This window comes from Sphaerodactylus townsendi, linkage group LG02 (genome assembly GCF_021028975.2).
Source record: "Sphaerodactylus townsendi isolate TG3544 linkage group LG02, MPM_Stown_v2.3, whole genome shotgun sequence".
Taxonomy (NCBI): Eukaryota; Metazoa; Chordata; class Lepidosauria; order Squamata; family Sphaerodactylidae; genus Sphaerodactylus; species Sphaerodactylus townsendi.
Genome location: NC_059426.1, coordinates 75,013,780 through 75,040,784, shown reverse-complemented (window position 1 = coordinate 75,040,784; position 27,005 = coordinate 75,013,780). Strand labels below are relative to the sequence as shown.

The following is a 27,005-nucleotide window of genomic DNA, read 5'->3' as shown; positions in this document are numbered from 1 at the left end:
GAACTGTTTTATTGCTCTAATTATCTATCTGTTGCCCCCCTCAGCTGCTTTTAATGGGAAGACGGAAATTGTTAAAATTGAGAAAGAGAATGTGCACCATAGTAGCTCCTACATTTTGAAATGTTTTGGCTATTGAGCCAAGCTCTTCAGTTTTATCGAGTTTTTTCAGACAGTTCAAAACTTTTTAAAAAAATTACTTGCTTTTGGTTGGTTCTGTGGTCCCATTAAACTTTAGCAAACATGCTGACACAGCTGTGACCTCAATGCGCACACTAGTATCCTTGCTGAAATTAAGCATTTCTGGACTTGGTCTGGATGCGATGGGAGACCTCCTGGGAATCCTAAACCAGCTGTCTTGAGCTTCATAACAGAAAAAAGGTAAGGTGAAAAATGTAAATCAAGAACACTAAATTAAGAGAGGGCAAGAGGTCATTACACATGTTGAGAGGATAAAAGTTCTAAGACTGAACCTTGACTTTGAAAATAGATTCTAGGCTTTGCACTGTTATAATTTGACTCCAATTAAGTTCAGCTAATAAGGTGGCTTGCCTGCATTGTTGCGAGTACTTTTATAACTATTTTTAATTTGTTAGTTCTGGTGCAAATGCAAGAAGGGACCAAGAAGGCTTTGTACCAGAATGGATCTGGAACATCAACTGCAGCTTTTCCTGTAGTTCCTGTAGTTAGTGATGTTAGAGCTTCTATTTATGCCTTGGTAAACTTATAGATAGGTAACTGAAATTTGCTCAATTGCAAACTTCCTAGAAGTCTCAAATAATATAGAATGGCTGAGTGGAGGAAATGTATAACATTGAGTTTGCTTGCTCACTTGAATTGATTCTTTCTGTGCTTCAACCAGATGGATGTGGACCTTTAAAAGCCACAGATACATCTGGCTTGATGTCCTGGAAGCAATACATGAAATTCCCCTTTCTAATTTGAGTTCATTTTATGTGGCACTGTAATCCATTCTCTTTCTGTGCTAGGTAGAATCCCTCCATGATTTTTTGGAGTGTGGAAAACTGGTGTTTATTTTGTCAATTTTTTTTTGCTACCCGGATGTCCTGCCTTATGGCTCAAACAACCTCCAAGATTGCTAACAATATAAACTCAATTAACAACTACAATTAAAGTAGCAAAATAGACAAAAATAGTAATTCAGTCCCCAAAACAATAATTAAACAGATGTTTTATTGGTGTAAGAATTTGTACTGGCTGCTGTTTCTCTCTGCTGTTTTACTGTAAATTAGAGGGTTTTGTAGTTTTAAACTGTTAGTTTTGATGCTTTAGTATGCAATCATTGTGAATGTAGGCTGCTTTTATTGAAAGGCAGGGTGCATATTTTAGAATGAATGATCGCAGGGATATTGACCTAAAGTTAAAAAAAACACTATTGCAGGCAGCATTTGGGAGATGGGAATTTTTAAAAAGAAACATTTCTTTTCTCTTGAAATGTACGCTAAGGAACCACTCCCTTTGTGCAGGTCTGGCTGTGATTCAATGTTCTTTTTCAAAGCAGTCATTGGATGGTTTGCAAGTCTCTTAGGTGTTGCTGGGGATCTAACTTGCCTTGGGAAGATGTTCTTGATTTTGAAACTGCTGGCTGGATGCCCAGGATATCAGTTGGGTGTGGCTGACTGGGTGGTGCTCATTGCCTCAGGGAGACTCTCTCATTCTTCCTGTCAAGCCAGGACCTGTGTCTTTTCTGCTTAGCAAAGGTAAAAATGTTTTTGCCTCTTCACTCTGGTTCCTCTAGATAAAAGCAGAGAAGTGTAGGCTGGATGTGTTTGTGTGTGCGTGTTTTTTTACACGCACACACCCCCGCCAGTCGGTTCTGTCCCCATACTGCTTTGATTTATTATTTGAGCCTCAAATCAAGAGCAGACAGGGAAAATTAAATCACCTGGGAACAGGCCAAGGCCTGGGGCCCCTGCAATGCTGGTTTCTAGCATTGCAGAATGACAGCCACTCAGCTCAGACCAGGTCAGCAGAGCTGATGATGGGTTTTGGCTCATTCATTGCCTCCAGAAGAGGTGTGGGAGGAGACAGCTGATGATCTGACACCAATTACTGGGTGGATCCAACTATCCTCTGAGGCTTCCTCCAACTTGTGGTTCTTCTTCCAATAAAAGAGCCATTTAAGCTGGTAGAAGGTTGCTCAGAGGATGGTTGGATCCTCCCACGTAATTGGTGTCAGGTCATCACTAGAGGAAAACCCTCTTAGACTGGAGAAAAGCTTCCAATGTGAGCTGAAGAAAAGATGGAGAACAAGTATTTATATAAACAAACTTTGCTCAGTGATGGCGTAAGATAAGGGTAGGATCCACCCCATTGTCACTGCTGAAGGGCCGGAAATGAACAACTCCTGCAGTACTGCTGGAGCAGATGTGGCTAGTGTCTGCTTTTTCCTGGATGCCCATGGCCCTGCATGTGTGGCTTTTCCAGTAAGTTAAATGGACAGTCTGCTTCTGCAGCAAATAAAATCCTACTGAATGATCATTAGCCATTTATCCCTAATGTGCTACAGGGCTTAAATACATGCTATATGATCCCTTTTCATCTGTATTCTGTGCTCCAATACAAGTGTCAGCTTCTCACAACCAGTGGCTGCCTTCAGAATGACTGCCTTCTGAAAAATAGTCCTTATGCTATCTTTATGAACTCCTGCACAATTATGTCTTTAAAAGTCCTATCCTTTCTTCAATGAGTTTAGGATGGTGTACAAGGTTCTCTCTTCCTCTATTTAATCTTCACAATACCCCCGTGAAGTAGGTTAGGCTGAGAAACAGTGACTAGTCCAAGGTAAGAGAGCTTTGCAAATGGGTAGGGATTTTCTGGCCTTACACTGGCTGTCTGACAAAGAGATAAATCAGGAAATGGTAGCATGAGTACTGTTTCATCTGAGCCATATAGTGCTGTCAGCAATTGCAAGAGAAAAATGGTACATGTATCACCAGTGGGAGAAGCAATCTAGATGGGATGCTGGGCTTTCATAAAGTAAGAATTCACTCTAAGAATTCCATGCTTCTCTCCCTCCCATAATTATAGAACTTGGGAGCATCTAATTAAATTGTTGGGAAACCGGTACACAACAAGCAAAGGGAAATACTTATTTAATTAATTTATTTAATAATTAAACTGTGGAATGTACTGCTAGGGGAGGCAGTGATTGCCATGGTGTCAAAGACCCATCCACCGAGCCTTTGGGGTGGTAGCAATGCAAAGCCCTGGTTTCTGAACAATAAAAAATGCAAAATTTTAACATGTTTTATTTAAAAGAAAGGTTGCAAAATAACAGCTTTTGAAAAATCGGCAATGAATATAAAGTCAAAGGTGCATAAACAGACACACAATAAAAAAATAAACTGCTGCAAAATTATAGACACTTCTGTGTCAGACTGAGAATCAGTATCTGTTTCAGATTGAGATTCAATGGTTGCTTCCTCATTAAGCTGTTTCATTATTATGCCCCCTTCAGGTTCAGTGTGATTACTTGAAGCCTGCTACTGTTGAGAGTGCATCTTTACAGCATTGACTTGCCCATGTTTAAACACAAGGTCACAACCAATAAAAAAACTCGTAGTCACAGTGATCATGTACCAGAATAGAAAGTTGACCCTCAAACTCATTGTGCTGCACATTAATCTGGAGAAGATCCATGAAAATATATTTGGCTTCAAAAGGTTGAATTTTCATCCTTCCCTTAGGAGCAAAAGATTAACTCAGCCAATGAATCTCTCCTAATGGAACTCAAATCCACCCCCACATCTTTGACACCCCAAATAGTTATCATCCTGTCAACAATCATGGGCTCATGGTGTAGCTTGTCGACTCAGAATCTTTGTTGTGTAGGAATTACATCGCTAATGTCAACAATATATTGCTGGTGGACTGCGGCTACTGTGCTGACTCTGGCTGGTCTCTCTCTGGTCTGGTTGTTTCCACTGTCTGCCAGCTGCCTCCTAGCCACCACATGCACTGGGTCTGCCATGGCTGATTGGCAGATTTATGCACAATGTTTACTGGGGAAACATCTGAAGAGGAGCTCTTGGCTTTCCAGTCCTCTGTCTACTGCTGCAAAATGCTATCTCTGGCAAAAAGCTGAATTTTGGCAGTGACTTTAGCTTGAAGCTTCATACAGTCCTTCTTAAGGCATCCTGGTTCTTTGCTATAGAAGCAGGCTGGCATAGGGGTTGAGCTGGCTGAAGGCTTTTCATCTCTGTAGGGCAGTTCCTTGTGCTGACTTGAATGGGTGGTCTCTTTAGGTGATTTTCCAGACCTCCTCTGTGGTCTGGTGCCCATAAATCTGCTCCCAGAAGATTTACTGAAGACCACCTTTTCTTAACTCTCAGGGTCATCACTTAATCTGTGAAAATAGTCATTTCATCCACATCCCTCAGATTCTTTGCTTGGACCAATTCACCAGTTCCGTCTGGCAGAGCTTGGTAAAACTGCTCTCTGGCTATTAAATCATATGAAGCTTCCAACATGTCAACTCTGGCCACTCTGGCCCATAAATCGGTTGTTCTTCTAACTCTGGACATGAAGGCAGTCAGGGTTTCTTTTGGTTTGAGAGATACTCTGCACAATCCTTGGTGCAGCTGATCTTCAGTTTTCCCAAAATGTCTCAAAGCAAGCCTTCTAAGAGTCCTATAATCTCTGTCTCTCCTTTGAGCAAGCTCACTTAACAAACTGGCTAATTCTCCAGACACTTGTGCCCACAGAATATGAATTTATGGAGAGTATGGAACATTATAGCTTTCACAGGCAATCTCAAACAAAGTTAGAAAAATGGGAACATTATCCCCTAAGGAATAATGAGGAAACTTTTTCTTTTCCCAAGACTTTTCCCAAGTTATTCTCCTGGAGCAGCAGTGGCGTAGGAGGTTAAGAGCTCGTGTATCTAATCTGGAGAAACTGGGTTTGATTCCCAACTCTGCTGCCTGAGCTGTGGAGGCTTATCTGGGGAATTCAGATTAGCCTGTACACTCCCACACATGCCAGCTGGGTGATCTTGGGCTAGTCACAGCTTCTCGGAGCTCTCTCAGCCCCACCTACCTCACAGGGTGTTTGTTTTGAGGGGGAAAGGCAAGGAGATTGTAAGCCCCTTTGAGTATCCTGCAGGAGAGAAAGGGGGGATATAAATCCAAACTCTTCTTCTTCTCTTGACACATGAGTGCAGACAGCTTTAAAAGGAGTTTAGATTCATGGAGGAGAAGTTTGTCAATGGCTACTAGCTATGATGACTAAAGAAAGCCTCTATATCCAAAGACATCAGACTTCCAACTACCTGTGCTGGAAGGCAGCTTGACCTCTATGCCCTGTTTATCTTTCCCACACCTTGGATGGCCACTGTGTGAAACAGGATTCTAAACTAGGAGGACCACTGGCTTTTCTTATGATCTTATGTTCTGACATTTTAAAGTATCTTTGATGTTCTGCTTACTGTTGCCCTTCCGTGAAAGGGTTTATCCTCTGTGCTTCTGCTATTTTTTGTAAACAAAATATACAATAAACAAACAAAACATAAAATATAAACATGGTAAAAGTAGGGGTTTTGTTTCTATCATAGTAGGAGCCTGGTTCTTTGATGCAGTGATTAGTGGGATGGTAGACATGAATAGTTGAGAAACATGGTCTAGAAGACTGTTGGAGAGATAGGTCCAGGTGCATTCCCCACTGCCATGTATTTTCTTGAAAGCAAGCTTTTGAATTTCCAAAATTCTTCATCAGGCTGGATGTTCAGTGCAAAAAAATAAAAGGTAAGAAAAGAGAAAAGTATTATTTCAGAGCATAATGAAGAAGCCCCTAGTCTGCAGTTTGTGGAGTCTTGGAATACAGGTGGATCATCCATCCTGATGAGAGCGCATTTTTGTTGACACAGACACCATTTGTGGAAACAGCCTGTCAAAACTATGATAAATGCATGAAAAATGCATTATGTGACTGGGTGTGTTAAGTGCATTTCAGTAGTTTGCTGGTTTTAAACAAAGCAATGCTTTGACTTTCTGGACTGTTTGATGTTTGGCAATAAACTCCTTTAAATTCCACCTACTCTTATGTACTGTTGAACTCTGAACACTATTATCTTTTTAGGGTAAGTTTCCATGAATATGGTCACTTGTATATTGTATATTGGGGCCAATGTGAACTACTGTGTACAAATATCTAACATGTGGTAGTGGTTTCTGATGCCATATTACAACTTATTTTTCAGGTATTTTTCCCATCTCCCAGTTTTGATATTAAAATGTCTTGTTTTGTTGCTGCTAAGGAATTATTCTTCCATAGTTAACTAGAAGTGGAACTGAGACTGTGATTGCACATGGCTGAATACAGCTAATATTCCTCATAAAAATCCATCACCATAAGCACACCCTAATATATTGCTGCCTTATTCAACAAACACCTCACTTCTCCCAGCCATTGTCCTTTAGTTCCCTTGTTTTCAACCGAATTAATTGCTGCCTGATAATTATCAGTTTTTGTTCCTTAGGGTGGAAATTGGGGAAGTATTGTTTTTCGCTTTGTGGTCATTTAAAGTCAATGTTCATAATTTATTTTATGTTTATGATAGTAATAGAATGAATATTTAAAAAGCTAATGAAATAAAATTAAGCAGTGGTTTTGGTTGGTTACAAAATGAAAACACTGCTTCACCTCCAACTACCTGAAAAGCAATTGATAATTTACAATTAATTAATTATTAGTCCAACATGAAAGAACAGGAAGTAATTAAGCTTGGAAGATAGAAAAATGTACAAGAATCAGAAGCCCTGAGAAATCCTTATAGTTCTTTGACTGTCCATACATTTCCTTCCTTGCATTTTTATGGGTGTTTCTGTGCCTCAGTTCATGCGCTCCCTTCCCCTATTAACTAAATGTCTGTTTGCTGGTCCTCATTTTTTTGAACACACACAAGAGCCTTCCACATTTTGCTCCCTTTTGCTTCGCCATTGCTTTCCCCCCATAAAGTATTGCTTGCTTTTAATAGCCAGGGAGTGGGCGCACTAAATTCCACGGATAGATATAGTCTCATATGTGACAGCAAGCTTGCAATGCTATCTTCTTAGCGTCATTCCCTACAGTGTCATTCATCCGTTGCAACTGAACTAAGGTGGAAAGATGCCTCTGCTGAAATTGAGGCTCCAAAAAATATGTCCGTACAAGAAATCCTGCTGTGGAGAAGACTGGCATCCACGACGCAGCAAAGATTTTGTGTGTAATTGGCCCACGAAAATCATAGTGTATCTCTGCTGGAGTCCCTGCTGGCTCAAGGCGGCTGATTGGGCTCCAGAGGCCAACTAAGAAGGGGTGCGCCAGCTCCAGAGGGGGATTCACACCCCCTGGATTGTGCTGCCCATATGACTCCTAGCCCCACAAGGACTGTTGTGGTAGCTGAAGTACAATTAAATATGATATTGAAATAGAACCAAATTAAAACAACGTAATTTAAGAACGCTAAAGTAGTCAAACTGCAGAAATAGAGGAGGAAGTAGTGACAGGTAATCACAGTCATTGACACTGTGTATGAAAGATGCCAAGTGAGTGGATCCAGTACGTTCCCTCTGTTTCACCAGAGAAGATCCTGGACCTTGAAGTCACTCACCTAACTTTGTTGGAGGAGGGTGTCATTCCGTGGAAGACCTTCCCTGACAATCTCTAGTAGGCCTAACTACACATTACACCAGAGGTCCCCAAACTTTTTGAGGTTGCGGTATTTCTAGAATTCTGATGTGCAGTGGTGGGATTCAGCCGGTTCACACTGGTTCATCCAAACTGGTAGCTAATTTTTCTTTAGTTCGCAGAACCAGCTGAATCCCACCACCCCAGGGTAGGGCGAACGAGAGGACTTTTAGAGCCCCAGAGCAGCCTGGCGCCTTGCCGCCAAGCTGCTCCAGAGCTCTAAAAGCCCCATTACTTTTCCTCCCTTGGAAGGGCGAGCGAGGTGGCGTTCTGCACTCTGGGGCTTTAAAAGCCCCGTTGCTCTCCCTCCCTTGGAAGCTTTCCGAGCTCTGGAGCGGCCTGGCGCTTTGCTGCTAGGCTGCTCCAGTGCTCTAAAAGCCCAGTCGCTTGCCCTCTGCACTGCTGGCCCAGAGGTGCGCAGCTCGCTTGTCGGCTGGATAGACCCCCATAGGGGCCTCCTGGCTAATGCCAGAAAAAGACCCCCTGGGCTTTTCAGCTGGCCCCCAGGCGTGCGGCCCATTCCAAGGCTGGCTGCCTCCCACAGCCGGCTGGTAAAAGGAGCCTGGCCCCTAGCGTGGTCGGGCTGCTGGCTTGGCAGCACACAGTCCAAGTTGCCGCTGCTGCCTTCCCTTAACTTCCTCCCACCCGGTGGCCCAACAATTGAAAAGGTGGGGAGGTGGAGGAAAAGACCCCGGCTGGGCCAGCCACATTTATCCGCAGCAGCCGGGTAAGTGGGTGGCAGAGGGGGGGCATGGCAAGGAGGAGAACCATTAGATAAATTAATAGAATCCCATTACTTCTGATATAGTATGATGGGTGCAGCCACAGAATGTTCGCAACAAAATGGCTGCTACAGGAGGTATAGCCAGCCACAGAATGGCTGCCACAGCTTTCTTTCAGTCACCCAGGAAAGATATCTGTGTTGTGGAGGCAGCTGTTGCCAAAGCAACATTTTAAAAAATCTGCACTATCAATCAAATCTCCAAAGGACAATCAGCCTCACCTGATTTCTGAAAACACTTGTTGGGCTCCAGGAAAAGTGTCAGTGGCCACCATGACACCCAGTGGAACTACACTGGAGACCCCTGCGTTAAACTCTCCTTGTGAATGTCCTTGAGTCAGCTCAAGCCACATGTTTTTGAGTCTCTTGCTTCTTGCCCAATTTGGATCAGGATGATAGCATGCAAGTCACAAAAACAGCGTAGAGGCAAGATCTGTTACTTAGATCTTGCCTCCACACAGTTTTTGTGACTTGAAATGGCCTCAGGGAGTTGCTCTCTGTGCTGTTGGGGAAATGTATTATTTCTTTATTCAGAGATTTTTTGATGTCACCTCTCTAGGAACCTGATTTGTGTCCATTTTGGATTTTATTATAGGGCAGCCAGTAATTTATGGATGAAACTTCTGCACAACGTACCTTTTCTTTGGGGAGATAAATTCTATATGGGGAGTTGCAGTCCAAACAAGAAGTCTCTTGTGGCATTCAAGATTAACCTTTAAACTGTGGCATTTCATAAACCAGAGCCTATTTTGTCAGATTCGTCCTGCTCATGTATGTTTATATCAGAGTAAATTCTCAAGTTTTCAGTCTGCCACAAGACTGTTAGTTCTGAATAAACAATTCACTGTCCCTTCAATTGGGTTATGAGTAAATCTGAAAATATAGGTGTTTGCCAGCCTTCTAAAGCTAGAGTACCTACACTTGGGTAAATTTATTTGTGAGATTATCTACACAGGTAATTCAAAGTGCCCTCTTGTGTCACCCATGTCACGAATCACGTACTGTTTCTTCAGAGAGCTGAGCTGAACTTGTACTCCCCAGCAAACCCTCACATGGGGTTCCCAACCTTTTTGGGGTTGGGGTTCCCAACCTTTTTGGGGTTGGGGGCAACTTTGGAATTCTGACACAGCTTGGTGGGCACAGCCGCAAAATGGCTGCTATAAAATGACTGGCACAGAAGGACAGCCAGCTGTAAAATGGCTGCTGCAGCTTACCTTGTCACACAGTGAAGATCTTTGTGCTGTGGTGTGAGCTGGTCCAAAGCACAGCCAATCAAACCTCCAATGGTCAATGAGAATCCATGCTGGGCAAGAGCCCAACATAACCATGTCCACTTTCTAAAAACCCTTGATGGGCACCTGGAAAAGTGGGGGACCCTCTCTGAGTCTCTTCCATTCACTGCTCTTGAAAGAGGTGGTTGCATAACCAATAAGGCATCCCTAGATGCCACTAGCCTAAACAATTACTGCTTGCTGCCAATATGTTTGGGCAAGGTACTAGGCCAGATTTTAGCCACATAGCTTTATGTGGTCTTGGAGGAGATGATTCTAGACCTGTTTCAATCTGAGTGACAGGAGGCATAATTCATTCATTCGATTTTTAACTTGCCCTTTTATGACTAGGTCTGACTTATTTTAAACTGCCTGGAATCTATTTTTATTGGGGGGTTGGGGGTGTGTGTTCACAATGCTGGATTTTAATTAATATCTCATAACATTTTGTTTTTATTATTTTTATTTTGTAAGCTATTATGGGAGGAGTAAACGCAACCTTTTACTAGTTTGTTCTTTTGATGTAATGCTGCTTATGCAAGTAGGCCATTTGCTTGAGCAGTTAAAGACTTAACAAGCTGAAGTCACTTTTACATGGACCGTGAATCAGTGTGCTTGATGACGGGGAAGACACCGTTTGGAAACAACCTGTCCTTAGGGCTCCAGAGACAGTAAGAAACAACATTGTCTTTTGATAGAATTAAATAAATTGAGTTCCCGTGGAAGGGTTTATTTTTAACCCAAAACATGTTGGGCTACAGCATTTCTTCATATTACTGTGTTTCCAGCACTTGCTGAGATCTTTCCTTTCCTCTTCCTAAAGGCAGCACCCTCAATTTTTATCCATCTTGAGCTCTAAATATAACGTTGAAAGCATAGTAGCATCTTGCTGCAGCCACACCCAGCCTTGGCAGGCAGGAAGAAACCTGTGCAGCAGGATTGAAATTGGGACACAAGTGGTCTATTTCCTAACAGCTATTTTTATTCAGAAAGTCATTTTCCTCTTATAGTTACTGTATGATTACAGCCAAAGGGAATGCTGTGTTTTGCCCTAGTTTAATACCGTTGGCTACTCGGCATAGGGGCTGCTGTTTTCTTCATTGGGGAACAGTTCTGTTTCTTTTTGGAAAAAAATTCTCTCTCCCTCTCTCATTTTAGGTGTTTACTTCCACATTTTGTTGTTTCCCCCTGCTTGGATTGTTATGCTGAACTATAGCTTACACAAATTGACTGGCTTATTTTTGTTTTATTAACAAGATTTTTTTAAAAAAAATATGTATGTCAAGCTGCTTTTGTTCATATTGTTCACAAACGAGACCAAAGAAGCTACAGGTGCAGGGTTTTGAAAATAATTCCTTGCTTCCTTTCAAAACACACAGAAATTTCAGGACAGGCTCTGGGAGGAGGGTCACGTCTCTGTCCAACTGCACAGATGGCCTGCACCAGCAAAGGAGTAAATGATGTCAAAAAAAAAAGGTGTACAAAGAATCTTCACATTTATAAACAATAGTTATTTGATGATGCCGACATGTTTAGCATCAAAATGTCTCGCATTAAGGGTTTGATCCTCAAGGGATTTGATTGTGAAAAACTGGCTGCTATTTGAGATACTTTTTGAGCTGTTGTTGAAAGCAAGGTTCGATTCCCTGAGGAGGTGTTTTGACACAAAAAGCGTCAGAGTTATCGACTAAATATTGTTTACATATTCGAAGTGTCTCTACACACACGCATCCAGAAAGTGGAACAGAACTCTGTGTTTAATAGCTTGTATAGATTCTTATCCAAAAAAGGTAAGTATGAAGTACTCTTTCATCCAGATGCATATTGAGAAGCACATCTTCACAATCTTATTCAACTCTTATGCAACTGATCATTTTTTTAATCTTCTGATGCAAATTTTACATCCAGGTTTGGAATTATGAATTGTTGTGTAGATCTGGAGTTGGACTGGAGACATATTGTATGAATGTGGATGTTTTCACCTGAAGCTGATGGCTAATTGTAATTTGGTCTACAACTCACAGGTGCTGACTTGCATTGTGATGACATACCCTCCTGGCAGCATGCTTGGGGGAAAGTTTAGGGGCAGACATAGTCCCCACACAACATTCTTATAATGCATGCCTGGCTAAGAAGGGATATTTGCAGGAGGTGCAAGTACTACTAAGTTTGCAAAGCACTGGAACTGAAACCTGGGAAAATCAGAACCAAGACATTTATTTTTTAATAACAATATCAATAAAAATAAAAAACCCAATACCAGACATAACGTTCTGAAAACAGCTTTCTACCTCATAATTTCACAGAAATTAGCTTGGAAATATTGTTTTGCCCTCCTCTCCTCTGATTCCTGCATCTTTTGTTTCTGATACACTAACCATAGCAGGTAGAAGATGAAAACAGAGGAAAATGAAACCTTGTCTACTTTCCAAGAATAGGAATTGGGTCAGAAGCAAGGGCTCAGCAGAAACAATAATGGAATTGGGGCTGGAGGGGAGAGGGCATGCCCTCCTAGCCATTCAGAAAGGCCTGATTTACATGTGAGGCTGACAAGGCAAGAGCTTGAGCATGTGACTCTGCTTGGGCTCAGCATCTCCTTTGAACTGTGGTGCAACTGGTGCAAAGCAGCCACACTTGCTTCATTAGCACTCCAGCATTGGTTCTGCAAGGGCTTCAGAACTCTTGCATCCAGACAGAGCACGCAGACTTTGCATGACGTTACAGCAAAGTTTACACAAAATTCTGAACCTCTGCAAAGTTACATGGGGAAACCACTTTGTCAGACTCATGCTTTAATCATTCCTACAACGGGCATGGGTGGGGACACAGCCTAAACATGTGCCTACCTTCTCCCATTTTCTCAGCTGAGTGAGTGGTAAGGAGCAGGCAGTAATAACTAGCTTCTGGTCCCCCAGTAACACTGTATTCATCAGAGGTTTTTTAATTCTTACTTTGCCCTTGCTGATGGTTAAGCTGAAACTCATCCTCTCTCCAGGGAGAACAGATCTCCTGATAGTCTTCCTCATTCTCTGATGCCACTTGATGTGGGGAGGAGATGTGCTGGGGATTCAGCCTAATGTGTTATTTCTGAAGCAAAACTTGGAGTGCTGCTATCACATTGTTGCAGTTTTGGGTAAATCCTACATCATTGCCCTGAGGTGATGACATCACTTCTTATTTCATACTGGAAGTGATGTTGCTTGTGAACACAATGCTAAACCTCTTCTCTCCCCCGTCCCTCCCACCCGGGTGCCAGCTGGCATCTCTTAACTCTCTCATTTTGTGACCATCTACCCATTCTTGTGCTACAGCTGAAATGAAGACTGTGGAATCCTGGGGCACTAGAGTTTCTTGACTCCTATATTCCTCTGAGAACAGCTGGGGCCACTCTCTCCCTTTTCAAGGGACTATACCTTTTATATCTATTCCTATCTTTGAACTCATTAAAGCAAAATGCTTTTCCAGTTATCTATTAGCCACATAAACAAGTAAGTATGGGTTGAGACTGTCTCTACCTAGGTGAGCCGTCACTGCATCAAACATAAAATCCAAAACTGGATTTGATGGATTGAAACCACTGTCTGATAATGCATCTTCTCAATTACTCTCAATTACTATTACTCTTCCTGAAAAATGCCCCCCTTAACATGTGAAGGTGCTGAAGCCCAGGCACCTAAGCAGTGAACATTAGTTCTCCTCTCACCTCAGGGCCAAAACCTAGAGATCATGGTATGCTCAGTTCAGACATAATGCAAAACAATTATTCAATTAAACTAGGTTAGTGAACACAGCCACTCCACTAACTACAGTTAGTTATTAGGATCTGTCAAAGCAGGATGTAAAACCACAGTTTGAAGCTGTTTTAGTCTTAACTGTAGTTTTTCATAATACATGCATATAGACATTGGGCTTAATGCTAGCTAGTTCCCCAATAATGCACCCCAACCACAGATCCTCGTGGTCAGAGCAAGGGTGGTGAAACCAGCATTCGATTTTCTATGCAGTGAATCATGGCTTCACAAATTAACCATTGGTGAAAAAAACCATGTTTTCACATGATGTCTGAAATGAGCCCATGAGGCAAGCACCATCATGACCTTTGTGTGTGTGTGTGTAAAGTGCCATCAAGCTGCAGTTGACTTATGGCAACCTGGTAAGGTTTTCAAGGCAAGAGACTAACAGAGGTGGTTTGCCATTGCCTTCCTCTGCTTAGTGACCCTGGTATTCCTTGGAGGTCTCCCATCCAAATATTGATCAGGGCCAACTCTGCTTAGCTTCTGAGATCTGATGAGATCTTTGCATCTGCATAAACTTGGGAGTAGCTGCCTCAGCTCCTTCCTGACTGGCAGTAACAATGGAGGGCTCACCCTGTTCTCCCTTTAGCAGGAATCCTGACCTTTCAGCACTACTGAGTTAATATTTGTAATTTCTGACTAAGAAAATTAGATCCCTTAAGAAAATTCACAAAAATCCCAAAGTAAACATGGTTGGTCTTGAATAGTTCCATAGAAATCCTCAGCTCCAACAGCCTTTGCACAGGCCTTAGATGCAGGGTCCAGAAGCACACCAGCAGCAGTGTGGAAATTGCACCAATACAGTATAGTACAGCCAAGGTGGCGGCTTCTCCCTCTTCACCTCCTCAGGAGGGCCAGGAGTAGAATTCGGCAGGAATGGTGCTTAGTCTTTGGATGTCTTTTTGTTGCGTGAATTCCACATGCCGCGTTTGGAATGGTAGTAATGGTAAAAGTTCCTGAGTCGCAAACGTTCCACTTCTAGTCCACTCTGCAACACTCTGGAACAAGGAAGACACACAAGAATGTGAAGGAAAGTGAGGAAAACACAGAGAAAACATTTAATTCCCACCGCCACCCCCGCACTAGTTAAATGTCAGCTGTAGACTGAAGGGTCAATTAGTCAAGATGCTTGAGATCCAAGATCACACCTTGCATCCCAGTGATTTTTTAAAATACCAGCTGAAGGTATAGTGTGAACTGGATCAGGCCCCAGTACTGGAAGATGGTGTTTTTAACCCTTGCCTCCTGTACTATTTTCTCTGTGTAAATATTTTCTGCCCAAAGCTGCTATTTGATCTCACCAAGAAAACATACAGAAATGTATTGTCAAAAGCGTTCATAGCTAGAATCAATTGGCTGTTGTGGATTTTTCGGGCTGAGTGACCATGGTCTGGCTGTTTTTGCCCCTAATGTTTCATCCACATATATGACTGGCATCTTCAGAACAATGTCACATTAAGATTGTTTCTCTCTGTAGAGCAGTGTGGAGTGATTTTGTGGTGGGATATACAATTGCAAATGTGATTGCAACTGCAATGAGCTCTATCTGGACACATACAAATGCACCTCACCCCCCATCCCACCTGTCAGGTGGACAAAATATATACCCCACTACACAATCATAGAGTTGGAAAAGACCACAAGGGCCATCCAGCCCAATCCCCTGCTATGAAGGAGCACCCAATCAAAGCACTCCAAACAGATGGCCATCTAGCTTCTGTTTAAAAACCTCCACAGAAGGAGATTCCACCACCCCCTGAGGCAGGGTTTCCACTGTCGAACAATGAAGTGTATATATTCCTTTACATTTACTTAGAGGTCACTTATCTTGTATGTTGGGGTTTTTTGTGCGGCAACCATTTGGTTTTGCTAGGTCCTTTACAATGCAACCATTTGGCCTCATTAAAGTTGCAAACTGTGTTTGTGTTTAGTTTAAGTAGTGTTTTTCTTTAGATAGCGGAATTGGTTTTTACAAGACCACATTCTAAAATGGATAGATAAGTCTTAATTGCCAATAATACTCAGGTGGTCATCTCCCTCATCAATTCTATTGACACCCAGTTGGTTAATTATTGATCAAATGTTCTAGATGAGCCAATTCTATAAAACCCCTGAAACCATTTTAGGTAGATTCATTCTACAGAAATTCATTCATAAAGTATTTTTCTTGAGATTTTCTCCTGGTGGTTCTTCTGCCTTAGGCTGAATAGCCTTGTACTGTACTGTTCTTATACTTGGAACTGTCTAGAGATGAAAGAGAACTGATTTGATTTTATCATTTCTTTTCCTTCCTTTTAAATAAAATTTCAAAATCTCAGTTGTTTGAGAGTATCTGGATAAAAAAAACCCAGGTTTCGGTACAGTACTGATAAGGTACCCAGCTTTGGGTAACCTTTTCACAAACAGCTCTTACCATCAGAAGTTTTTCCTAATATTTAGGTGGAAACTCTTTTCACGTAGTTTGAATCCATTGGCTTCTTGTCCTAGTCTCTGGAGCAGCAGAAAATGAGCTTGCTTCATCTTCAATATGACATCCCTTCAAATATTTAAACATGGCTCTATCATGTCATCCTTTAACCCTTTCTTCTCCAGACTAAACATACCCTGCTCCCTAAATCTCTTCTCATCAAGCATGGATTCCAGACATTTTACCCGGCCTCATATGGACATGCTCCAGCTTGTCAATATCCTTCTTGAATTGTGGTGCCCAGAAGTGGACACTGTGAGGTCCAGGTGATGTCTGACCAATGCAGAATAGAGTGGTACTATTACTTCCTTTGATCTAGACACTATTTCCTATTGATGCAACCCAGAATTGCACCAGCTTTCTTAGCTGGCATGTCACACTACTGACTCATGTTCATGTTTTCTTAGCTGCCATGTAATTACTGACTCATGTTGTGGTTTACTAAAACTCCCAGATCCCTTTCACCCGTATTGTTGTCAAACCAGGTAATGCCCATATTATACTTGTGCATTTTATTTTTTCTACCTAAGTGTAATACCTTACATCTTTCTGCGTTGAAATTCATTTTGTTAGTTTTGGCCCAACTCTCGAATCTGTCAAGGTTCTGACCCTAAATTCTGACCCTGTCCTACCCCTCCTAATTTGATGTCATCTGCAAATCTGATTAGTATGCCCTCTATTCCATCAACCAAGTCATTTATAAAAATACTGAGGCAACCCAATAGTCACTTCTCTCCAGGCTGAAGATGAGTCATTGGTGAGCAACTTTTGGGTTTGGTCAGTCAACCAATTGTAAATCTATCTAGTAGTAGTGTAGTCTATCCCACATTTTACTAGCTTGTTGGCAAGAATATGGGGAACCTTGTCAAAGGTCTTATTGAAATCAAGGTATGTTACATTCACAGCATTCCCTTCATCTCCACACTATACCATGGAGAGAAACACATCTTACTGTGACATGTCTCTGAAGATGCCAGTCATAGGTGCAGGCAAAACATTAGGAGCAAAAACTACTAAACCACAGCCACACAAGCTGGAAAACTCACAACAGCCAAACATATGGATACTGTTTTGGCTCAGACCACATTCATGTAGGCATTAGAAATGTATTGGGGTACTCTCAGTTGTTTGTGTCAATGTGAATCCTGATGATGCAGGACATAAAGCAAAAGAGAGATCAAATGTCAGTTTTAGCCAATGAAAATTAATAATTATGTAGTAATAAAAACAAACCTTAATTTGAGTACCATGTGTGAAAGTACCTGTTAAGAGACCTGCTTCTCTGTATACAACCACAAACTTATCACTGCATCAAAAACAAACAAATAAAGAACCTAGGAAGGTGCTATCATTGTTGACTATCCAAGATTTCTGGAATTCGTTGCAAAATTTGACAAAGCCTGACTCTGGCTATGTCACAGGACAAAGTAAAAGAAAGAAACCTTGGCTGAGTCCTGTGGCAGGGCAATATTAGGCATAGAGCCTTGCTAATTGATTCGTTTTGCTAAAGCAGCATAGTTTTGTTACAAAAGTAATTTTAACTGTTTGACAGCTTGGAAGGCACCATGCATGGCCGTGGTAATGGCAGAACAGCACACCTGACAACTAGGTAGAAATTGGCAATACACCCCAGTATAAGTCAGGAACAGAGACTTCTTAGGATTCCTACGGCAAAACCTCAGGAGTTGGGCTTTCACACAGTTAAGCAGAGGTTTAAATCCAGAGTGTTTATAGAATGCTGGTATTTTCTTCTGCAAATGGTGCAGACCTCTTGAAGAGAAAATCTTCAAGAGGACTGGCAGCCTTAGGGTATTTCTGCACAATTACAGCTGGTCCCAATCTCATTTCAGACTTTGCATGAAAGCTTCTTGCCTTTTCAATGTCTAACACACAACTTCCTGCCAGTGTATAACAGATGGAGGTAGACAGACTTGCAAAAGGTAGAGTGGAGAGCAATACTGATGTTTCCCCCTCTTTATTAAAAATAAAAGAGGCAGTCAGATATGTGCTGTGACACACTTGGAAGACATCAAAGAATCTAAATACAAAATTTTAAATGGCAGAGGATTATTGCTTCTGGGGAAAGAGTGTGAAGTTGAACTATAAAAATACGCTTACATTAGGGATATGCTGGACAATCTGCTCTGTTTGAACAACAAGGCCCTCTGCATATCTGGAAAACTGGACATGTGCTTGATTTGGACTGCGTGGTGCCTCCACTTCTTCCCTCAGCAACAGCCCTGATCAATGCTGTGTATGCTGAAGCCTGAACAAAACGCTCTGAGCATGCTTGTGCAGGGACATCTGTCATGTTTGCCACCTCGGGCCATCCACAAAAATATAACGAGCCTCAAGACATCTGTCTCCCAAACTGTTCCTAGCTCAACCTCCTGATTACTACAGCATCCTTTTCATTTCCCCAGCAGGAGAAGATCTGGATGCTTTAGATGATCGCAGTCAGCAACCTGACCTGTCCAGCAACTCCCAGTCTTCTCCACCCCAGCGGTCCCGGAACTCTTCTGTGTTCATTCCTCCAATACGATCGAAGTCAGACTTGTAGATCCCAAAGAGGCCAAAGCCATTCACTTCCCAGTAGCCTGAAAAAAGATGAACCAAGAATGATTCCTGGACTGGAAGAAGACAGGCCTGATCTCACTTTGCTATCTACAGAAGTAGGTCTGTCTTTTACTGGCAACAAAAGGCATTGTCTTCAGCTGACACTAAATAGTTTTGAAATAACTTTATGTAGTGAAAGATTACACAATTTCCATTAACTCAGAAATCGTTATGAAATTGATCCCTTGGGTTGCCTCCTGATTTCTCAGATTCAATTAGTTCTTCAGTAAGCACATATGCAGAATTTCACTCTTTTGTTAGCAAGCAAATTCAATATTGTTTGTCTCTGTTAGTGGGAATGTGCCGCAGAGCCCCTAGGAGATGGGGCGGTCTAGAAATCTGAAAATAAATAAATAAATAAAATAAAATGTTTCATTCATAATAATGTCATCTGTGGGCCTCTTAGATAAACATGGCCACCCCTGTTGACAAGATGTTGTACTAGGTGGAACTGGGGTTTGTGCCATTATCTTTCACCCATGCACCAATTCCTGACTTGAAGACATCAAGAGAAAGCAAAGAAGTTAGAATCTACAAAGAGGAATCTGCTATCCTTGCACTCTACCGTGAAGTAAATAAGAACTTCCTAAGATTTTAGAAGTTATATTTCTGCATTAAACAAGAGATTCAACACCAAGGGTCATCAGTAGTAGCAGAAGGAACAACGAAGTGTGAGAAACCCAGTGTGAGTAACCCAAAAGTTTATGTCAGCTAACTCACAACCATCCCAATTTTTTAAGGTAGCTCAGCAGATACTGACACCAAAATCTGAGCCTTCATTGTCTCAAGATACCTTGACCAGGTTTTGTGCTGATAAAATGTAGAGAATACTATGCTCTGACCTAAATGTCAGTTGTCATACCAGTAGATAGGACTAATACACAAGCTGGTTTGTTCATGGATCATTTTGCCCTAGTTTCCATGATGGATATCGATGAGATCCTGGGATCAGTGAAGGTCATTATTCTGGATCCTTGCCAATCCTGGATGCTAAAATAATGCAAGGACCACATCAACAAACCCTCAGTATCATTTATAAATTAATCACAAACTCAGGGAACTTTCCCTCAGTCACTCAAAGAGGCAGTTATCAATCCACTACTTAAAAAAAATTCCTTCAGAAAAATGATTTGGTCAATTATCACTCAGTCTCTAATCTGCTATTTCCTGGCAACATGATTGAGATCAGTAGTAGACCAATTTCAGGTTTTCTGGGATATGTATTGTCGAAGGATTTCACAGCCGGAATCACTGGGGTGCTGTGTGGTTTCCGGGCTGTATGGCCGAGTTCTAGCAGCATTCTCTCCTGACTTTTCGCCTGCATCTGTGGCTGGCATCTTCAGAGGATCTGATGTAGGAAAGGAAAGCAAGTGGAGTATATATTCTGTGAGATCAATAGGTGAGGCCATCTGAATAGAAGTAGCTTGGCATGTGAGTAAAAATGAAGTCTGTAGCCTGTGATAACTTTTTTCTGGGATAACTTGTGTGCTCTAAAACATAAAAATGTTCCACTGTCTTTAAAGAGAATTGCGGGTAATAGCAGGAAAGGATTTTGCATTTCTAAGAATGAGACAGACTTTCTTTAAGAGTGGTAGAACAGAAGCAGAGAACAATTGCAGCACCAGCAGTCTAGCTCCCCCTGATTCTGCAGCCTTACCGTTGGGTTCTCTCGGAGAGCTCCCACAGCCCAGCCGCATGACAATGGGTGCATAAGCCAGTTTTCCCTCCACACAATGCTTCCGGATGCTGTCTAAAATGTTGAGGGGGAAGTGAATGTGCAGGTCACACAGGAAAACAATGCTGCTTCCATCCTGAGGGATCAAAGAGAGTAGCACAGACAGACCATGACTGTGTGGCAAACCAGGTGCCAAGGAACTCTGGGAACAACCACTTTCGTTTCCTTCAGTTCTCACCTCTATGGAGTCCACTCCTGCCTGAAGTCCTGCAGAGCGTTCAAAGTTTCCTGTGCGCTTCAAGTATAGGTACCTGTGAACAAGAACAAGCAGGAAAAGGGTATGAAGATGACAGAGGATCAGAATGAACAAAAGTGGAGGATCTGGCCCAAAAGAAAGCCCTGTAGGAGTTACTTGGATGTAACTACTGGGGCTTCCAAACAGCCAGAAGGTAAAATTGTACGGACATAAAGCACCTGAAAGGCAGCATTAAACTACAATCAGCCAGGCTAGAGATGAACAAGAATTAGGGATACCCACCAATTACAGAATTTTAGTTGATTAATCATCTGCGTTTCCACTGAACATTATTCAGTTAGCTATAAGTAATTCTGCATATTGCCAGTAGCACAGATACATATGTTTTTGAGATGCTGAAAAAGTTGAGACAACTTGAAATTTAACATACATACTCTACTACTCATTTTTAGAAAGAAAGCCCATCATTGACATTTTCTTGATCACTGCTGATTACAGGAACACAACAGAAGCAAAACAAACACACAAAATAAACAACTGTGCCCTTAACCTGCAGCCTTTCTGGGTGATCACAACACCAATTTTAATGGAGGGCTTCCCCTGGAACAAATGGAGAATATACTTCCAAGTAAACATGCATGGGATCCCAGATGCAAAGCTTGTGATAGACAGATTCTCCAATTAAACCAATTAAAACTTTCCAGTTTAAGAATAATATTCACAGAAGATTGTCAGGGGGCATTTGGTATCAGCTTGTCAAGGAAGAATATCATCACTATGCAGACTTAGTGGAGAAGCAGCAGCTGTAGCCAGTTACACACCTTCTCCATACTTAATGAGAAGCTGTTTCAAGAGGGACTTTTCTGTTTTTGGCTAATCTTTTCACATACACATGCTGAGACATCTCCTCTGTTACCTTTTGCTATTCAAGCCTTACACACACCTGAAAAAAACTTGGCCAGCCACACATGACCTTGAAAAGGAAACCAGGTAGCGGATCTTATTTAAACAATCTCACTTTCCCCCCTAGTGGCCAGTTGCACCTTCTGCATTATGCAAAGTAATGTGCTTGGCAAATATTAGCACCTGCATTCAAAAAGCAGACAGCTGTTGGACTGCTTCAAGACTGAGCTGTACTGACATAGGAAGAATGGCCAGTGAGAAATGGGTTTGCATTACTGCTTGTATTACCTGGGCAGGTGAGCCTCCTGCAGTGCCTTCTCCACATCCATGTCATCACTATCAAAATCTACCAGGATAATGTTGAAGTTGGCATCCTTGGTGTTCAAGTATAGGTTGGCCATGTCAGAGATAAACTGCTGTACCCAACGTGCCTGGTTTTTCACTGCAAGAGATGAGTACAGGCCATTGGGATTTTATACAAAACACTAGTCATGGGGAAGCGGTTCTGTAATGAACGGTTCCCATCACAACATTTATACTGCCATGTCTCCACAGAGGGAGGAAAATAATACACTCAGCAAGTGTTCCCAGCCTAAACAAGAATTCAGAGATATTCAACCTTGACAATTCAATATTCTATTAACAGAGATAATTATAATGGAAGAGATTACAAAGACAGTGTTATTTTGTTCCCGTATCACCTACTGCTCAGTGCATATTTTGCATTTTCATATTCTCACCACAGAATATGATTTCTATATATGAAAATATATGTCATTTTCATAATTTAGGGCACAGAATGTGGCCTCTCGGTCTCTCTTTTTTTGTAGCAGTATGCTAAAAAAATGTGGTTATATTACATGGTATGTTAGTCACCAAGACTTTTACAGAGCAAGAAAGACACCATGTCCTTCTCATGACTTTGTACATGGAGAAGTCTCTCTGTAGTAGCCATGGCAAGAGTCTGATTCCTCACAACTGCTTCCCATGTAAAATGAAGAAATACTGCAAGAGGAGCACTTCTCCTGGGAGATTCCCAGACCAGAACCCCACCCCACCCCACCACACTGGGGCTGGTGCCCTGGACATGGACATTTCTGACATGATTTTCTCATTTCATACGTTACCAGAAAGGCATAGGATGCAATGATGGATTAGCATCAGCAGCAACTCCCATCACACACTTAATGAGGTCTCAAACAAAGCCTTTCTGGAACACAGAGAGATGCTTTTGTCCCAGAGACATGGAGGCAGTTTGAAAGAATGGGCACTGCCTGAACATCAGCAGCAACTCCCATCACACACTTAATGAGGTCTCAAACAAAGCCTTTCTGGAACACAGAGAGATGCTTTTGTCCCAGAGACATGGAGGCAGTTTGAAAGAATGGGCACTGCCTGCACATCTCTCAATTTTTTGTATTATTTCAAAAACATACAAAATGTGTCTGACCAGATACAGCAGTAGATACCAAAGACAGGTGTGCACTCTGGAAAAGCAAAGCTTCTCTCAAACCACTTTCAATTATTTTTGAAAAACTATAGTTTGTATCTAGCTTTGTCCAGGCCTCCCTCCTTCCCTTTTCGCTCAGGCTCACATCTCCCCATGGCACATCAACGTCCCCATTGGTGCTGGGATGCAGAAAGCACTCTCTCACCTGGCACCACAAAATGTACCATAACATCATGCCTCCAGTTAAGCTGCAGAGGCCTGCACAGGATGGGCTTTCCATACAGCAGGCTCCAGGCACTAGGTGGTGGCTGAGACTCAGTGGACATAGTTGCAGGCCCCTCAGGGTTGGCTTCAGTGCTGTCCTCTGACTTGCCCTGGTGTAGCAGGACATAGATGTACTCTGAGAGTCTTACAGTCCTCTGGCCCCTCTCCATCAACTCCAGCTCCACAAGATAGCGGTTGCCCCGGGCTGTGTCTCGCCGTTTCTCCACATTGATGATCCGCAAGAGGGTGTAGATGCTGTGGGTGGAAGAACGTGATGCTGACATGGTCTTAGGTCTGACCAAATCCCCTTTTCCCCACCTCTGACACCCTGCTACTTGTTTCAAACCTGGTGCAGGATCTTCAAACATGCTACTGTATGTCAAATGCCCCCCTCTGCCCCAGCAGCTGTTAAAAGTAGTGACGGCTGCTCTGCTGGGTAGGCCCTGAATCCTAATCCTCAGCCATTAAGCAGAGGCAATTAAATGATGAAAGCTGGACTTATACTATCCCACAAAGATTCCCATAAATGAAGAGGCCTCCTTCAAACTGTCAGAACTTTTTTTGCACCTCACTACTTATCTGACAGGAGAAACAGGGGTCTTATATTCAGGCAAGTCAGGGAGGACTTGATCAGACAACACTTGTGCTAAGGTTAGATAAAATGAACCTGCACTGAAGCTGGAAGGCTTGTAAGCTGATTTGCCTGAATCAAAGACATGCTGTTTTTGTGACAATTACCTCCGGATAGTAGCCAGCTGCCCCTTTGAGGTCTAAACTTAGTTACAGGCTGTGGTTACTCAGGGCAGAATACTTCCAGTTATATCTACTGAGTTACTCTTTGTTACTGCTTAGGAGAAAGGCTGCCAGCTATCCAAAAGTGAAGACAATTTTACAAACAGGAAATGTTTTATGTATGAATTCCTGAGTGGAAGAGTTGGTATACATTCATATCTCATCCCAGTTCCTACCCAGTAGGACAGTCAACATCCCCCTTCCTACCCGCCATTCTTCTCATTGAGTTTCTCCATATACTGGGCCACCACATCTACCACCTCGCTCTCAGTCAGCTGTAGGTTTCCTGACACATTGCACCGCAAATCATTCCAGTCTGAACGCAACAGCTCAAAGTCCACAGGGCTGACACTGAACGTCCTTTGCCAATTGATAGAGTCCTCTAGCCAGCTCTGTTGCAGATCAGAGTTCTCATAGCTGTAGTCAGACAATTCCTCCTCCACCTCCTCTTCCCTGGCCTTCTCTGGGCCCTCAGCCTCATCCTGCTGAGATTCTGTCATTTCTGACATCCTCAGGAATGATGTCACTCTCACCCCGTCAGAGAGCCCTGTCTCTGAGGAATTGTAATCCTGGGTCACCCTTGCTGGGGTAGAAACCTCAAAGTTTTCTTTGCTGAACAGTCCTTCGGCAGGCATGGTCAACACACTAGGCTGCACGTTATGTTTGATCTTAGTCTTAGAGGTCTCTTGATCATATAGCTGTTCCCATTTCCTGTTGGCTCGCTGGCTTTTCCTTTTGGAAGGATCTGTTTCCCTGGACATGTTCTCAGTGAGCCATGGTATCCTATGACCAGGGATACTGTGGAATTTGTTGGAGGGAGCAGACCAACGTTGAGGAGTCCTGGAGTGCAACTGCATCTTCCGTGGAGGCTTGGGATAGAGGAACACTCCAGGGAAAGTATTCTTTTGAGATGGGGCCTTCTTCTTGCTTGGTTGCAGCCGGGTCACATACACTTTCTCGGGGGGTTTCTTGTTCTCCTTTATGGGCTGTTTTTCCTCCTTAGGGCTCTGCTGTTTGGCCTTCCCAGCAAAGAAAGACACAGAAAGGTACGGGTGGAGGCTGAGAGAGCTGCCCTGCTTTGATGGGGGCAACATTCCCAGCTCACCTTTCTTCTGTCCATTCTCCTCATCCTCCTCGTTGTGTGCCCAGCTGAGAGACCGACTATGGATAACATCCTGTTCTCCTAAAGCTGCTGTTCTCTTATAGGCCTGGAAGTCCTTAGATGAAGTCACAGGACTCAGGCTGGGTCCGCTGTTTGTGCCTGTAGTGACTGGCTGCCCTGCCAAGGCTCCTTCCTCATTAAACTTCTTTTGCTTCTGATGGAAGGCGTAGTAGTCCATGTCATCCCCATATTCCTTTGTGATCAGGGTTCTCTCCTTTCTCTGGGTCCCAGGCAACATATGAGGATCCAGGGTATTTGGGCTCCCATCCTTGGTATCCGGAAGTGGATCAGTGGGCTCAGGACTGTCGGCTCCTTCTTCCTCCTCTTCAAGAAAATCTGAGAAAATAATGATCAGCAAAGCTTCAACAGTTGTGTATGTACAAAAATGAGAGCATTTTATGATGAGTAATGGTTTAGAGAATTACAGGAAAAGGAGAAAGACAAATGTGTAGAGGTTGGTGAGGAAAAGAGCTGGGGGGGGGGTATTGAAGCACAAAGGAATACAAGGTGAGTATGGAGCAGCATTAGGCAGCTTATATTAATTTCCTCAGCCTCATGGTTCTGGAAAAACATGCAAACAAGTACAGACGCTGACTATAAAAGGGATGATGTATTTACGGGAAAAGCTATTTTGGGCTCTGCCTGGTATAGATGCTTAAAGTAAACAGCAAAATATATACAAAATGTGGTGGAACAGAGGAATCAGCAAAAAATAAAAAGACCTACTATACAGATGGCTACAAGAAAATATATTAGATCATACACATAGATCAAGAAGAAGAGACAAAAAAAACCAACAATGCAACAACTAGTAGCAAAAAGAAGCAAAAATCATATACCAATACATGCTGAAAAGACCCGGGACATTCTGAGACTTCCCTGTTCTAATATATTTTCTTGTAACCATCTGTGTGTAGGTCTTTTATTTTTTGCTGATACAAATGCTTGTCATTTCCTCCTCACCTTGGTAATAATCTTTCTGCTTGCACATCCTTTTTGACCTTCATTTTACTTACCGTATATACTTGTGTATAAGCCGACCCGTGTATAAGCCGAGGCACCTAATTTTACTGCCCAAACCTGGGAAAACTTATTGACTCAGGTATAAGCTGAGGGTGGGAAGCCAGGAGGCAGAGGGAGGTCCTTATTTGGGCAGTGACATCAGGGGGAGTCACTGCCCAAATAAGGACCTCCCTCTGCCTGCCAGCTGGGTTTGACAAAGCCCAGCTAGCTGGCAGACAGAGGGAGGTCCTTATTTGGACAGTGACTCCCCCTGATGTCACTGCCCAAATAAGGACCTCCCTCTGCCTCCCGGTTTGAGGAAGCCCAGCCAGCCAGGGTGCCTTGGGGTTCCCCCCTCACCCTGGAGGAGGGCAGCAACAAGGGGCTTCTGGGCGGCAGGGAGGTTGTCCCACCCCGCCCCCAGCCTGCTTGCCATTGATAGAAAATGGTGACTCTTAGCATTATAAGCTTAGTGGGGGCTTTTCTCAATGCCTTTTAAACAGGGCTGAAACTAAACACGGCTTCTATACGCTGGAGTATATCTGGGGTATCTTTTCTCTTTCTTATCTATCTTTGCAAAAAATCTATGTAGGGTCAAAATTATACATGCAAACCAAATAACTTCATCCAAGGAAGAATAACTGAAAATTTTTCAGACTTTTCACAATTAATTTCAAATTCACAATTGGGCTGTCTTTGGGGCAGAACTAGAAGTTTAGTGGCGCGACCCTTTCCCAGTACTGCATGCCAAAGGAATGGTGAAAGTCTGAGATCTAATCTTCTCACTGCTACAAACATGGTTTAGAGTGAGGAAAGTATTGATTGCATTTTAGCACAATCAAAAAGTTGCTATCAGGACAAATAGGTATTGGGTAATGTGTCTTTG

The 27,005-nt window shown here is 42.6% G+C and overlaps 1 protein-coding gene across 1 annotated transcript in view; it reads right to left on the bottom strand.

Moving 5' to 3' along the window:
* Positions 1 to 11,935: 11,935 nt before the first annotated feature.
* The window catches only part of B4GALNT4 (beta-1,4-N-acetyl-galactosaminyltransferase 4), a 188,033-nt gene continuing 172,963 nt past the window's right edge, over positions 11,936 to 27,005 (bottom strand). Inside the window, exons 14-20 of the mRNA XM_048483594.1 lie at positions 24,163 to 25,453; positions 23,105 to 23,418; positions 21,738 to 21,891; positions 20,529 to 20,601; positions 20,273 to 20,426; positions 18,470 to 18,596; positions 11,936 to 14,530 (exon numbers count right to left, since the gene is read on the bottom strand). Coding sequence (XP_048339551.1) covers positions 14,416 to 14,530; positions 18,470 to 18,596; positions 20,273 to 20,426; positions 20,529 to 20,601; positions 21,738 to 21,891; positions 23,105 to 23,418; positions 24,163 to 25,453 — 2,228 coding nt within the window. The 3' untranslated portion in view covers positions 11,936 to 14,415. The remainder of the gene's footprint in view (positions 14,531 to 18,469; positions 18,597 to 20,272; positions 20,427 to 20,528; positions 20,602 to 21,737; positions 21,892 to 23,104; positions 23,419 to 24,162; positions 25,454 to 27,005) is intronic.